At 55.6% G+C, this 13596-nt stretch overlaps 3 protein-coding genes across 5 annotated transcripts; 2 read left to right on the top strand and 1 right to left on the bottom strand.

Annotated features, from left to right (window-relative positions):
* Positions 1 to 21: 21 nt before the first annotated feature.
* On the top strand, positions 22 to 5129 carry mmp23bb (matrix metallopeptidase 23bb). The gene is made up of 9 exons (XM_085916378.1): positions 22 to 109; positions 156 to 235; positions 2955 to 3058; positions 3168 to 3301; positions 3474 to 3641; positions 3723 to 3887; positions 3973 to 4083; positions 4150 to 4276; positions 4443 to 5129. The coding sequence occupies exons 1-9, from the start codon at positions 22 to 24 to the stop codon at positions 4657 to 4659; spliced, it is 1194 nt and encodes a 397-aa protein (XP_085772504.1). The 3' UTR covers positions 4660 to 5129.
* Positions 5130 to 5353: 224 nt separating this feature from the next.
* On the top strand, positions 5354 to 13365 carry eif2a (eukaryotic translation initiation factor 2A). Of its 3 annotated transcripts, none has more exons than XM_085916588.1 (17): positions 5354 to 5852; positions 6032 to 6244; positions 9145 to 9214; positions 9319 to 9390; positions 9844 to 9962; positions 10237 to 10336; positions 10411 to 10493; positions 10598 to 10671; positions 10839 to 10983; positions 11227 to 11343; positions 11477 to 11633; positions 11697 to 11781; positions 11926 to 12252; positions 12327 to 12431; positions 12799 to 12912; positions 13040 to 13105; positions 13223 to 13365. In XM_085916588.1, exons 5-17 carry the CDS (start codon positions 9908 to 9910, stop codon positions 13286 to 13288), a joined length of 1494 nt encoding a protein of 497 aa, XP_085772714.1. In that variant the 5' UTR covers positions 5354 to 5852; positions 6032 to 6244; positions 9145 to 9214; positions 9319 to 9390; positions 9844 to 9907; the 3' UTR covers positions 13289 to 13365. The 3 variants fall into 3 exon arrangements, with proteins under 3 accessions (XP_085772714.1, XP_085772713.1, XP_085772712.1); XM_085916587.1 differs by lacking the exons at positions 5354 to 5852; positions 6032 to 6244 and adding exons at positions 8104 to 8277; positions 8365 to 8567; XM_085916586.1 differs by lacking the exons at positions 5354 to 5852; positions 6032 to 6244 and adding an exon at positions 8286 to 8567.
* On the bottom strand, positions 6424 to 8038 carry LOC147053889 (stress-associated endoplasmic reticulum protein 1). The gene is made up of 3 exons (XM_085916591.1): positions 7811 to 8038; positions 7192 to 7264; positions 6424 to 6797 (listed from the first exon to the last, which is right to left on the bottom strand). Exons 1-3 carry the CDS (start codon positions 7892 to 7894, stop codon positions 6757 to 6759), a joined length of 198 nt encoding a protein of 65 aa, XP_085772717.1. The 5' UTR covers positions 7895 to 8038; the 3' UTR covers positions 6424 to 6756.
* Positions 13366 to 13596: the final 231 nt, after the last annotated feature.

Below are 13596 nucleotides of genomic sequence, written 5' to 3'. Positions count from 1 at the left end.
AGCGGCGCGCTATCTGAGCGGATGTCTGCCGCCGGCCGCCGGCCGCCGGCCGCCATCTTAAATGAGCATTTGTCCTTCAGTGCAGCAGGGGGCGCCGGCGGCGCGCTATGTGAGCGGAAGTCTGCGCTCAGCCGCCGGCCGCCATCTTGAGTGAGGGAGGCGGAACGTGCTGAAGGAGGAGGAGGAAAGGATTGCCGGTCCGCTCTTCACGGTTGGTGGGAAGAGTCTGCGCAGCGTAAGGACAAAACAACATTTTCACCTCCTTCGACTTAAGTCGTCGTTGTGTTGGTACGAGCTTGTTGCCGCAGCAAGCAAGGCGCGCGCACGCACGCATCCGACTGCGCTAAGGCTGCGGCGATGACGTCACGCTTGACTGGCTGGCTTGCAAGCGAGTTTGACGAGTTAACCTTGCCGTCTTTATGGCGAATGGCACTTTTCTGTCGCCGTCTCAGAAACGACTGGTTGTGACTAGTTGAAACGACACACCGAAGGGCGCGTGACGTCTCGTCGGTTTGTTTTGATTGACTTTTGGGACCTCGATTTCCCCAGGAAAGACGTGCAATACCGACCGACCCGGTCACACAAAAGCTCAACGACGTATGACTCAGGCAAGAATGTTTTGTGGCCGACGAGATGTCAATAAAAAGAGACCCGCGCGATACTGTTTGTCGACATCAGTGGTCAGGCGAGGCGCAGTCATCTTGCACGGAACGCATTCCAGCCATGATAGTGGGAGTCGTTTGCGGCGGGAAATTGTCATGCTGACAGACCAGACCACCGGTCGTGCTTTTCTCTCACTGCCAACAGTGGCTTCGGCCTACCCGCCAGCAAATGGCAAAGTCTTGTCTCGGATATCTTCAGTATCATTGTGAGGAGTCTTAAGGCCGGCCGGCCGCTCGCCATCACACACAAATATCTGTCGAGTGGATAGCTTGAATTGAAGACAACCGGATTGGGATTAGTTTGAGTTTTTTTGTTTGTTTTTCAAACAGTAGCGGGCAGGTGCGTTGAATGTAACCGTGCTCTCGGTCTCCAGGACGTCGACGTGGATGACGACGCTTCGCGGCGACTGCGTCGGGTCGCTGTGGCGACCGCCACTCTTCACACCGCTGCTCCGTGGTTTTTTTAGGTTTTGATTTTTGTCAGCTGGATGAGAAAATCGAAACCTAAAGAAAAAACGGCGCAGGTGGCCGTGTCGTCTTTGTGTTTTTCCCTTCCCGGGCGGTGTGACCAGTCCCGCCGTCTCCTGACGAAAGCTTCGGCGTGCGTGGCTGAGGAGTCCGCGGCGGAGCGTTTGGGGCCGCTCTCCCTGGTGAGAAAAGTAACAGACAAGCTCCATGCCCTCCTGGTCTCCCTGGCAACCGGATGCCAGTGAAAACGCCCCGCCCCGTGTGTCACGTGACAGCCAGCCGAGCTAACTTTGAAGTACCGACAACGCCGAGATCAACCAGGTCCAGGCGGAATCCCTAAAGGAGATGTCCAAGACTTGAAGAGCAACTGACTTTTGGGACAGCTGCCGTTCCAACGATGGCTGGTCACGGTTTCCAAGGAACACTGTTCTCCAGTCCTGTTTTTGGAACGGGCGCCCATTTCTCTCTGGGCAAACACGTGCGTATGTGCGTCTTTGGCCTCGGCCGCAAACGCCAGAGGGAGGCTCATCCCGCGGTGGCCATTTTGCAACGCTTCCTTTGACTTTGTGAAGGATTCCAAACGAGGGCACGTCTCCACCGTCCTCGTATCGAGACCGCCGACTTTTGCCAGGCGTGGAAAAATGGTGGCAATGAAACTCTTGATGTCTGTCTTGCAGCTGTTATGCAAGCGGCGCATTTCAGTGGGCCAGGCAAGCCACCACCGTTTTGTGTTGCATTGAATAAAAAATGTTTTGGATTTTTCTCATTTAACTTTGCTATCAGCTGACATTTGCACCGGACTGCCGTAAAATGGGCCTTCTCAAGATGACCTCCGGCTTTGCGCTTTGAAAATGGCACTTTAATCATGGCTGTTTTAGCAAGGTGGCCCAAAAAAATGTGGCTGGGGCCGATTCACAAAGACTCGGGTACCATTCTTGGTGCCAAGGGTTCTGGCTCGTCATGGTGTCTAATCCGGCCAGTGCAGAGAGACTCCATTCATTTACTGCCCTGCAATTTTGCAATCAAAGCGATTGCCATTGCTCATTCTGCCCACCGGAGAGCGCACTTTAGGCCGACGCAGTCCAACTTGCGTGTTGCTTCTTGAGCTTCGCTCTTATTTGACATAAGAGTTGAAGTGAAAGAGTTAAATTGGGGGCTCACCTGACCTAACAGCGCCCCGCCCCCACCCACAATCCATACGAGGCTCTGCGCTTCGCTTCGCAACTTTGCTTCGCTCTCACGCGTGGAAATGAGCCGATATCCGACTGATTGACAGCTAGGCGTCCGGCTGTGTGACGTCATGGAAGTCCCGCCGCTCCTGGTGGCGCTGATGGTGACGTCACAGGCCAGTCCACGTTTTGCGGGACTTTCCGCGGAGTCGTCCGAGCGTCTATTCCACGCGCGCGTCTCTGTCATAAAGTCACTTGGCGCGTGTGTGTGGGCGAGTCTGAGCGTGATTTCGCAGGCGTGTTTCTGTCGGGGAGTCCGTGAAGTTGTGCTGGTTGGAACATTGAATGAGTGTCTGAGCGTCAATGCACAGAGTGTATGCGTGAGTTTGCATGTGTGTGATTAAATGAGTTGTTGCTGCTGCTGTTGCTGTGCGTGAGTGTGTTAAAGTATGGGTGAGTCTGCGTGTACCAATTAAGTCACTTTATGATCAAGTGAGTTCCTGCGTGCGTGCGTGCGTGCGTGCGTGCGTGCGTGCGTGCGCGCGCGCGCTGTCGGGAGCTGTATCGATTTAACCCAGGGCTGCGTGTGTGCTGGTGACCTCTTGTGGCCGACGGAGGAAGCGCCAGTGACGGTTGTCGATGGCTGTGTTTGCAGGTGTTCGCAGACACGAGCGCGTCCTCATCGGGCCATCGCCTTAGCAAGCGCTTCACCATCAACCCGCTCGGGTACAAGTGGACGCACGCAAACATCACGTACAGGTGAGGCCAGCCGCGAACACCGCGCACACATGCAGCCAACTCACTCACTCGATCGATCGATCGATCGATCGAGCATGCGCTCACGCACGCACGCGCGCTTGCGTGTCAGGTTGGAGTCGTTTCCCGACACGCTGAGCGCGGACGCCACCAGACACGCGCTCAGCTCGGCCTTCTCCAAGTGGAGCGACGTGTCGCCGCTCAGCTTCACCGAAGTCCGCCAGCACGACGCAGACATCACCATCGGTAGTGCGACCGGAACGAGCGCGCGTCTGTGAGTGTAAACGGGCGTGCAAGTACGTGTACGGGCAGGAAACGGGAGGGAGCGTGTAGTGTGTGCATGGTCGCCCACCCCCTCACGCATGCACGCACGCATGCACGCACGCGCGTAGCCTTTATTTGTGTGCACCGCCGCAAGGTTTCTACGCGCTGAACCACTCGGACTGCGCGTCGTCTCCTCTCCATCCTTGTTTCGACGGCGTCAACGGCGAGCTGGCCCACGCCTTCCTCCCACCACGCGGTGAGATCCACTTTGACAAGCACGAATTCTGGATCGTCGGGAGGTCCCGCTTCAGCTGGAGCCGAGGTAGCGTGACGGAAGCCACGCCATGTTGGCCATGCCCGCCCGCCCTCCTCGCTCACTCCGGCCACCTTGGCTTTTGTGCAGGCGTGTGGCTGAACGACCTGGTCCAGGTGGCGGCGCACGAGATCGGCCACGTGCTGGGTCTGTGGCACTCGGCCGACCCGCGCGCCCTCATGAACCCCAACGCCACCACTACCGGCCAGAGGGACGTCGGGCCCGACGACGTCCGGGCCATACGGAGGCTCTACGGTCAGAAGGCCAGCAGGCTCTTTGTGCGTGCGTGGGCACGTGACTGAGACCACTGTGTCTTTTTGGAACGGCCGGCTGCGCTCAGGCTGCGTGGACAAGAGGCGGGCGTGCGAGCGCTGGGCGGGCTCGGGCCTGTGCCAACGTCGCAAGCGGCTGATGATGAGGACCTGCCCGCGACGCTGCCGCCTGTGCTCGGGTGAGTTCGACCCGGCCCGGCCCGGCACGGGCCCATCCAGTCCACTCACAACGCGCTCCCTTTCAGAGCCCCCGGAGGCCATGACCACACCGCCACCGCCCGCGAATGTCAGGGTGAAGGTGGTCTCGCGCGGGAAGGTGGTGGGCTTCCGCTGCGGCACCAAGAACCCACCAAGGCCCGCAGCCAAAGTCAGGTCAGCCCAGCCTCACGCTCTATCGGGAGGGAAAACGCTAAAACACCGGAGAGAGAGGCCCGCAATGGAGGTCCGCTCGGCAGTGTGCACGCGCCGCATGCCACGGCACGCCGGCGGGTGTCGCTCACCGGGTTGACCCACCCTTTCTCTGTGTTTGTGCCCTCAGCTGGTACAAAGACGGCGAGCGCATCGCGGCCTCCGTCCCGGGACATATTGCGCTGAAAGGTCGCGACCTCCGCATCGTGGCCAACGAGTTCAACGAGGGCGTCTACACCTGCCACCTCCACGGCCGCGCCCCGGCCGCCAACTCTTGGAGCGTCCGACTCCGGAAGCCGGCCGGCCCAGCGCCGCAGCTGACCCGCCCGCAAAGCGCCGCGACGTGACGACGTGCTTCGTTAGGGCGGGGCTGTCCAAAGCGTGCCCTGAAGAGTATTTGATGACGTTAAGAGTGCATGGAGAAGTATTTAGATTCCTTTTCCAATTCTCCCAGTGGACTTGGCTGCTCACTTTGACTTGCCCCCCCCCCACCCCCGCACACACAACTGCATCATAAAGCACTGTGAGCAATTGCATGCTTCTTTCATTCGATGAATTTCAGCTGCGAGCAAAGTGGCCTACATCTCGTTAGCATGCGAGCTACGCTAAGGCGGTGCCCTTTGAACTTGACTCTTAACAAGCCGGTGTCAGATGGTTGACGTCTTTTCTTGTCTCGGCGGTCAGGTGGCAAACATTTGGAAAGGCCCGGTCGCCGTGGAAACCGAGGGGGCCGCCTGAGAAAGCTTCATTAGAAATGACTGACAAGCGCGGCCGACGATCAACAACGGCCGTGAATAATACTCGTCACGTCGACGGCGGATGGCGGTTACCGTGGCGATGCGGTGGCTGCCTTTTATTTTTTGGTGTCCGTTCACGTCGGCTTTCCTTTTTCTAAATCTCGTTTGGGGTTTAGCTTGAATAAAAGTCACAATTGAGCACAAAAGTCAGCGGTCACGCCCATTGTGATTTTCTAGGAATGCTGCCACACTGACAATGAGGACATTTTGCGTGGCCGAGAAGCACAAGCCCTAGCGGCTGAGAGAGAGCCTTCAAGCTGTGAATTTGGAGCCGAAATATGATTGGATGGAAGATGACTGCTTGGCACGTCGCCGACTTTGAAAGTAGTGACGTTTTAAAGTGCTATGACCCTACTGTCCGGTAGTCGTCGCTATGTAGCTCAAAAATGTTGCCGGCTTACAAGGAGACGAAGATCGATTGGTGGCTTGAGCGTTTTCATTTGGCAAAAGAAGTGGCGGAGGAGAAGAACGCGCCTCACTTGACTGAAAAGTAAGTTTCGACTCACTCTGACTTTCGTGTGCAGGTACATTGTTTTGGACCAGCTAAAAAGGAGTGCAGCGGTGGCACGTGTGAGCACCCTCTACTGGTAGAAAGCAGAAGATTTGGAGCAAGGCTGCCCAAGTCCGCGGAGTCCAGCACAGCAGCATTCCGTGCAGCCTGTTTTACATCATTCAGAGACAAGTCATCGGCATCGTGATTGGGCGGGCGTTGATGAGCAGGCTTGGCTGATCATTTGCTGCAGGTGCGTGCGTGCGTGCGTGCGTGCGTGCGTGCGTGCGTGCGTGCGTGCGTGCGTGCGTGCGTGCGTGCGTGCGTACATTCTATAGATGGGAAAGGTTCCATCGGCACTGCTCAATTTGCCCCAAGTGGTGCTTTAACAAGAGTGGAGATTGGAAATGAAACAAGTCCTTCTTTTCATAGGGACGCAAGAAAAGGAAAGTGAAAAGACGGAGACACGTGGAACTTGTTTTTCAAGAGAAACAAGCGAGTGAGGAGGGCTGACATCAGCAGCGGTCCCGGCAGCGCTCGCAAGCGTCATCCATCATTCACCGCACCTCTATTTGGTACGGCTCGTCGGCACATAGAGGGAAACGGAACGGCGTTCGAAGAAGCAAACGCTGCAGGAAGCATCGGGTGAGTAGCCAGCCCACTGATGCCACGCAGCTTTGACTGGCCTTTTTAATGGACGAGCATTGAGATTGCCCTTTTGGCTCAAGCTTTCCTAACCTTTCCTAGTTGGCTCATTTTTCAAAACCTTTCCTGACAATGAAAAGTGCATTGCAGATGCCCAAATGAAACTCAGAAACTCACGCTTGGTGGGGAAGTCAAACTTTATTCTCTCTCGCACACACACACGCACGCGCATGCACGCTCCTTCTTGTTTTGGTCGTCAGGTGCACTTTGAACACCCCCCCCCCCAGCCCGTCTGTCCGATAAGGCCTCACCAGCGGAGGCGGAGGCGGGACTTAGGCACAGGTAAACACCAGCGAGAAGGTCGTCCGCTGCGCCACCTTCTGCAAACAAGCGCGCACGTGTGGATGCGTGTGCGTGGCGAGCCCGGTCGGGAATGATCGCAGGTCAAAGTTCAGGAATGTATCTTGGGGGGGAAGGGGGGGGGGGGCGTCCGTCCGGTGGCCACGTCATCATTACATGCCCATCCTGATGCTCTGAATGATCTGGAAGATAGCTGCGCGCGCGTACAGAGTGGTGAAAACATTTCAAGGTGGCACTTCAAAGCGGGTCCCGGCGGGCCGGCAAAGGGGCGCCCCTCCGGGACCCGCTGGCTGGCAAAAGCTTTGCGCTCTTTGCTCCGACACGGTCGCTCTGACTTTTTGGGTCGGGTCCAAGCGAAGCCAAGGACGCGGCCCGCCGCTCGCCAATCTAAAGCTAAAAACGGAAGCGCGTTGCGAGCCCCGTCAAGAGAAACGGCTCACGCCAGCCACAATGCAAAGCGTGAAAGGAGGCGCTGAAATTGGCCCCGGCTCAATCTCAGGTCTTCTTCACAATTGTGGGAAGGCTGCAAGTTTGTCTGACTTTTTCTTTTTTGGCCGAAGGATGGAAGGAAGCCAAAGCCAAGCTACCTGAGCCGCAAACAACAAAGAGGAAGAGCGCCAGCAGCCAGGGTCCCACGCCTTTGTCGTCCGTCAGGTTTCTCTGAAACAAAAACGGGAGCGTTAGTGCCAATCGGGCTGCCACCGCCTCCCGACTCGTCAACCTCACTGAGGCTCCTGACATTCATCGCTAGAGTTGCGCTTTTAGCACGGGCTAGCTCATAACGTTTGGGGAGCTTTCAAGCGGTTCCTCCACACCTAACTCGGTGTCATCTACTTTGATCATTTAGTAATCGTTTAGGTGCCTTGTTCAGGACTTCAACTTCGGGCTTTAGTCGTTGGTTCATGTTGCCCCTCAATTGAAATGAGTCCAAATGGTTTTGATTCCAGTCTTGCGATTTTTCTCGCCCTGGGTGAAAGAAGAGCGGCGCTCCTTCAAAATAAGGCATTTGCAAACATCAACTTTCACTTTGGAGAACAGCTTCTCGATCATTTTCCTGGCTGATCTGATGAACCGAACCGAACCATCAGAGTAGAGTAGAGTAGAGTAGAGTAGAGTAGAGTAGAGTAGAGTAGAGTAGAGTGTCCATGCGATGGAGGCTTGACTGTGACGTGTTGCATCGCTCGCCTTGCGTGACTTGGGACTCACCGTGGACTTGGCCACATTTCCTCTCTGCGTGATGTTCTTGCTGTGTTTCTCGTTGGCCATCCTGATCCTCTGCTTCGCCACCATCGTGTCGTTCAAGCGTGCCCACCGGCTGACGGCTTTGCTTATTTACTACGAGTCGTTCGCTGTGGCGCTCTTCGAAGTAGGGGCGACTTTCGCCTGTCGACGTACTCAAAAAGACTAAGCCACGCCCACCCACCGCCACTTCCGCCATCCAGGTAGCCGCGCCCCCAACTTCACTTCCGAAACGCATTTCAGCTTCAAATTTCGTGTTGCGCTCCTGTTGGATTTCGAAAAGAAATACGAACTGACGTTGAATTGAACCTCATGATCCACTTTATGGTTGAGCGTAGAACAAAGACATTTTTAGTGCATCCTTTTTTCATTCACTTTGCGAAGGACTCTCTAGACTTTTATTTTTAAACAGGAAGTTGTAGTATAAAAAGAAGGTATCTGTTTTCGTCAAACAAATCAGAAAAACGTTTGAAAATGATGTCACGGTTGGGTTGTGATTATGATTGTTCATTTAATAACAGAACGTAAGTGGGCCACGTCTTCCAACTCGAGTTTAAATGCAAAGCGAATAGATACGTGTACTTCAAGCTGAACTCTACGCAAGCACGCACGCACGCACGCAGACGTGGCAGTGAGCGACGCGCCTCCTTATGACGGTTTTCCGATCGGAGTGTACTCTGCTTCCGGCACGTGAACATGGCGCCGCCAGTGCCGCTTTTAGCAGGTTCGTTCCTTCGTCTTATTTCTTTTCAACGTCAGTTTTTTGACGTGCTTTTGTTGATCACGTTCGTTGCTTTTTCTGTTTTTGCACGTGTGCAATACGTCAATTCAGCAACAAAAAGTGCGTCATGCACGCACACCCCCACACTGTTGGACACAATTTCATTCTCCACTTCAGTATAGTATAGTATAGTATAGTATAGTATAGTATGGTGTTTATCTGTGTTTGGGCTCCAGAGCGTCCTGGAATTTTTGCCCCATAATTTGAGATACCCCAAGTAAAGTTGTCATTCACAAATTAGCTTCATTTGAAATATGGTTGACTGACTATATGTTGGGGTTGCTGACAAATTTTGGCTCCACACTTCTGCCTATTTCTCTGCAGTATAGTGAGAAAGAGAATAAATTTTCACATTTACATCGCAAGTTGATTTGTGATTCATGTCCCCACCCTGCATTTTCTACTTGCGCTCTTAAAATTGAGCTTAGGGTGCTCCGAGAGCCTTAACACTCGTGAGAGCTCAGAGTATGGATGAATGGTGGCTGAGCGAGTTTGCATTTGTGACTTTTGTGTGTTTCAGTAAGAGAGTCGGTCGGGACGTCGCTCTTCTGCGGTCCCCCTACCTGCCGGGAGCACGACGCTTTCACCAGGTGATCTCCCAACACTGACATCATCAGTGATGTCATCAGCCAGCGTGTGACTGAACGTGTGTGTGTGTGTGTGTGTGTGTGTGTGTGGGCGCGCGCGTGCGCAGGGATCCTCGTGCAAGCCAATGCCTGACGTTCAGCAGGGATGGCTCGCTGTTGGCGTGGTGCAATGGAAAAGTGTGAGTATGTGATTTTTGTGAATCTCAACTCGCTCCCAAGCCACACTGTTGCCCTCATTCGAGCAGAGGGGCATCAGTGGGACGCCAAGCTCCGCAAAAAGACACGGTTAGTTCAGGTGTCAGATCCTGGTAGTGTTTCCTGCTTGCATCCACCAACGTTTGGGCCCTTCAGCGCTGCCTTTCCTTTACGGCCGTCGTCGGGGTCACTCCGGCGTTTCTCAAAAGGCGCAATATTGGCGCCTAGCCTCGGTGGCCCGCCTGTCCGGTGTCTCTTTCATCAACATTCACATATATGTGGCCCCCTGAATTGAGGTTAACACCTTGACAGCCATGTCAAAAGGTTTAGGCTCCAGGAGCACGGAACCTTGGGTTACGCCTTTCAGTAGGTGGTGCGCCATTACTGCTGGAACGGGTGCCCGGAGTTGACCCCGGTTGACATGCGCCTTTGACCAGCGTGTCGGTGGCGCGGACCTCGGACGGCTCCCCGGTGGCCACGTTGGAGCTGCCCAAGACGGCGATGCTCCGCTTCTCTCCTCTCGCCAACATCCTGGTCACCTGGCAGTCCTACACCAGTAAGAACATTGCGCACCTTCATCGGGCAGGCTTCAACTTCAGAATAACTGCTTACACTTGCAACAAATACACACATAGTGTTGGGCTTGTTCTTGTTTCTTTTTGTAAATGTGTGAGCGACTGGGTTGACGGGCCGGCCCGTTCCCGGTTTTGGCGTGGTTTGTAAAATGCCACCTGTCACCGTGCTCAGCAATTCTCAGATGTGGGTGGGTGGTTAGGGTGTAAATCCCAAAGCGCGTTTGGGCCGTGACGAGACGCGCTTCGGCTTTCCAGAGAGCGGCGAGGCGGCTCAGGGCGACGCCAACCTCCGTCTGTGGGAGCTACCCGGTGGCGGCCTCCTCAAAGGCTTGTTCCAGAAGAAGGCGGACGCTTGGTGAGCGGCCCCGCCGGCATGGCGCAGCGAGGCTTTGCTCGGCTCGAGGCTGATGCGGCGGCGCTGTCGTGCAGGTGTCCCAGCTGGTCCCAGGACGAAAAGATAGCTGTCAGAATGGTCAGCAACGAGCTGCACTTCTTTCAGGATAACAATTTCAGTAAGGACGCACAAAGTGTTAGCAAGCATGCTGCAAGCTAATAAACATCACTTTAGCCCCATATGCTAATCGCATGCTAAGGCTAAAGCATCTTTTGTGTGCAGACGTCATCGCCAACAAGCTTCACGTGCAGAAAATTTCCAACTTTGAGCTTTCACCGGGAGCTCATCCCAGCAAGGTGAGCGAGCAACCAATGGCTCCAGTTGTGTCCCAATGCGCGCTCCAAATGATGCATTTGGGCCGTTTTGGAGGCCACAATGCACCGCCCGCTCAAAACCAGCCAACCAGCAGGAAGTGCAAATGGCACCACCTGATCAATTTATTTGCCCCCTCCCTCCCTGTCAGGTGTGCGTGTACGTCCCCGGCAGCAAAGGGGCGCCATCGTTTGTGCGCCTCTTCCAGTACCCGCACTTGGCGGAGCCTGGCGCCGCCCTGGCCTCCAAGAGCTTCTTCAAGGCCGACCGCGTCAACATGCAGTGGAACAACAAAGGTGGGGGGGGGGGCGCAGCACGGACGCTAGAAACTCACCACAGACGCCGCTGGACTTGAACCGCAGCGAGAACAAATTCAATTGCGGGAGGGCGATCGCTTCGACCGTACATTCCTTCGTACGCCGGTCGGACTCGGCCGCCGGAGCCCAGTCCCGACTTGACGTCAAACTTAAGACGCTAAAGACTTTTTAGCGCTCGCCTCAGAGCCGCACGTCTGACCTGCGCGCTTATTGTCGGCGCAGCCTCGGCCGTGCTGGTGACGGCGAGCACCGAGGTGGACAAGAGCGGCGCGTCGTACTACGGCGAGCAGACTCTGCACTACCTCCACGTCGGAGGAGAGACGGCGCACGTGCAGCTAGGTGAGCGATCGGCACCACCAAGGAGGCAATCGAGCTGGAAAGCTCTGCTCGCGGCACCGCTGGAAGGTCACGGCTGTCAGACAGATGCACCCTGGAGACGCTGACTCGTCACGTGGCCCTTTTCTCCCCTCAGCCAAGAACGGGCCCATCTACGACGTGGCCTGGAGTCCAAACTCCAGCCACTTTTGCGTGGTTTACGGCTTTATGCCGGCCAAGGCCACAGTCTTCAACCTCAAGTGTGACGCCGTCTTCGACTTTGGGACCGGACCGCGCAACGCCGCCTACTACAGGTGAGGACGTGTCGCTGACTGCGGCCGCCCCCTTCCCGATGAGAGTCTGACGGCATGCTCCAGTCCGCAGGGTCACATCCTGGTCCTGGCGGGATTCGGCAATCTTAGGGGTCAGATGGAAGTTTGGGACGTCAAGAAGTACAAACAGGTGAGTGGAGCGTAGCACCGCCCGGCCCCACATTCTTTGGCTTTTTTACTGCTGATAAAGCTGCAACAGCGTCTGATTGCCTGGAAAAAAAAAAAAAGCTGGAAGCCAATCCAGCACCAAAAATAGGCATATGTGCCACTGCAGGTCTCCAAATGTCAGGCTGCAGACGCCACTCACTTCAGTTGGTGTCCGGACGGCGAGCACGTGCTGACGGCCACGTGCTCGCCGCGGCTGCGCGTGGGCAACGGCTTCCAGGTGCGCCACTACACGGGCGCCGTGAAGCAAGCGCATCAGACCCCCGAAGGCAGCGAGCTGTGGGAAGTCCGCTGGCAGCCCTTCCCGGACGGAACCTTCCCCGAGCGGCCGATCCGGCAGCAGGAGGCCGGACCGGGCAATGCGCAGGCCGCGCCCGCTCAGGCCTACAGACCGCCGGCGCTCAGGCACCTCCCCGCTGCGCCCACTTCCAAACTGGTGGGTGGGTGCACAAAAGTCACCGCAAGCCACAGTTGAGGCCGCTAACGCGACGCTTCTATTTGATGCCGCAGCACGAGGTGGAGGCGCCTCAGAACGTGCGGTCCTCCGACAAGCCTTTGTCCAAAGCGGCATTGAAGAATCAGAAGAAACGAGAAGCGCGCAAAGCTGCCAAACAGGTCATGGCAAAGACAACTTTCTACTGGATAGCAACAAGTCTGCTCATTTTCTGCTGTCTTTTCCCACAAGTCAACAACAAAAATATCACATTTGCATCTTGGACTAGCATCAAGTTGTTGCTATAGCAACAGACTTGCGCTTGGGATATTAGCGGAGCAACCGTGATGTTTGAGCTTTGCCACATGTTTGCAATTTCTATCGAGGCGGGTTGGGCAGCGTGGCTCAGTGGCAGAGAGCCCCTCTCCCAATTGGAAGCTTTTGGCTACGCGTCTCGACCCGTGTGTCCCCGACCGACTGGCGCAGCTTCTGATTTTGCCACGTCTGGGTTGGCGCGGCAACGCTCACGTTCTTTCCCGTCCTCCGCAGGAGAGCGCGGCCGAGCCCGACCCGCCCTCTGAGCCCGCTCGCGTGGCTCGCGACCAATCGACGGAGACCTGCGACGATCCCGAGATGGAGAAGAAGATCAAGAACGTCAAGAAGGTCAACAGCGAGCGCGACGTTTGCAAGTGTAGCCGGGCGCGGGCTTCTTCCTCGTCCGGGTCGGGTGGAGGTTGGCGAGCGGGGCCGGCTGTTTGTCCATCACACGTTTGTTGGCGTTGCCTTGCAGAAGCTGAAAGCTATCGAGGAGCTGAAGGAGCAACAGTCGTGTGGAAAGGTTCTGCAGAAAAACCAGGTCAGCTCCCGCCCGTTGGCCGTTACTCTGTCCTTTGGCTGGCGTTTAACAGCAGGGAGAAGGGAAGCCCCGCCCGCGCTGTCTTACTTGACACGTCGCCGCTGGCTGTCATTTCAGCTGGAGAAGTTGCAGAAGGAGCAACAGCTGCTGGATGAGCTCAAACTACTGCAAGTGCATCAGTGATCCTCCGCGGCGTCCCTCTCTCGGGTCGCTGAGCAACATCTCCTGTCTTGCGCAATAATAAAAAGGCCTCCTTCCCAGACTGGCTTTTTTTGTCTTTCCAATTAAATCCTCAACTTGGCCAAAGAGAAACAGCTTTGCAATTGCAAGTTAACTGAGAACAACTTTTTCATAGGATAAAATAATGGCCTTTTTTTTCCCCATGTAGTCTTGATAGCATAAACTTGGGCGTTGACAAAAAGTAAACTTCGTAAAAAAACTGGTTGAAAACTGAGCAAATGATGACGTATAATTTCCAGGTCTCATTTCAT

The sequence above is a fragment of the Syngnathus leptorhynchus genome, chromosome 7 (genome assembly GCF_054491065.1).
Source record: "Syngnathus leptorhynchus isolate UIUO chromosome 7, UIUO_Slep, whole genome shotgun sequence".
Classification (NCBI taxonomy): domain Eukaryota; kingdom Metazoa; phylum Chordata; class Actinopteri; order Syngnathiformes; family Syngnathidae; genus Syngnathus; species Syngnathus leptorhynchus.
Note: the sequence above shows the minus strand (reverse complement) of the source record. Positions and strands in the feature narration are given on the sequence as shown.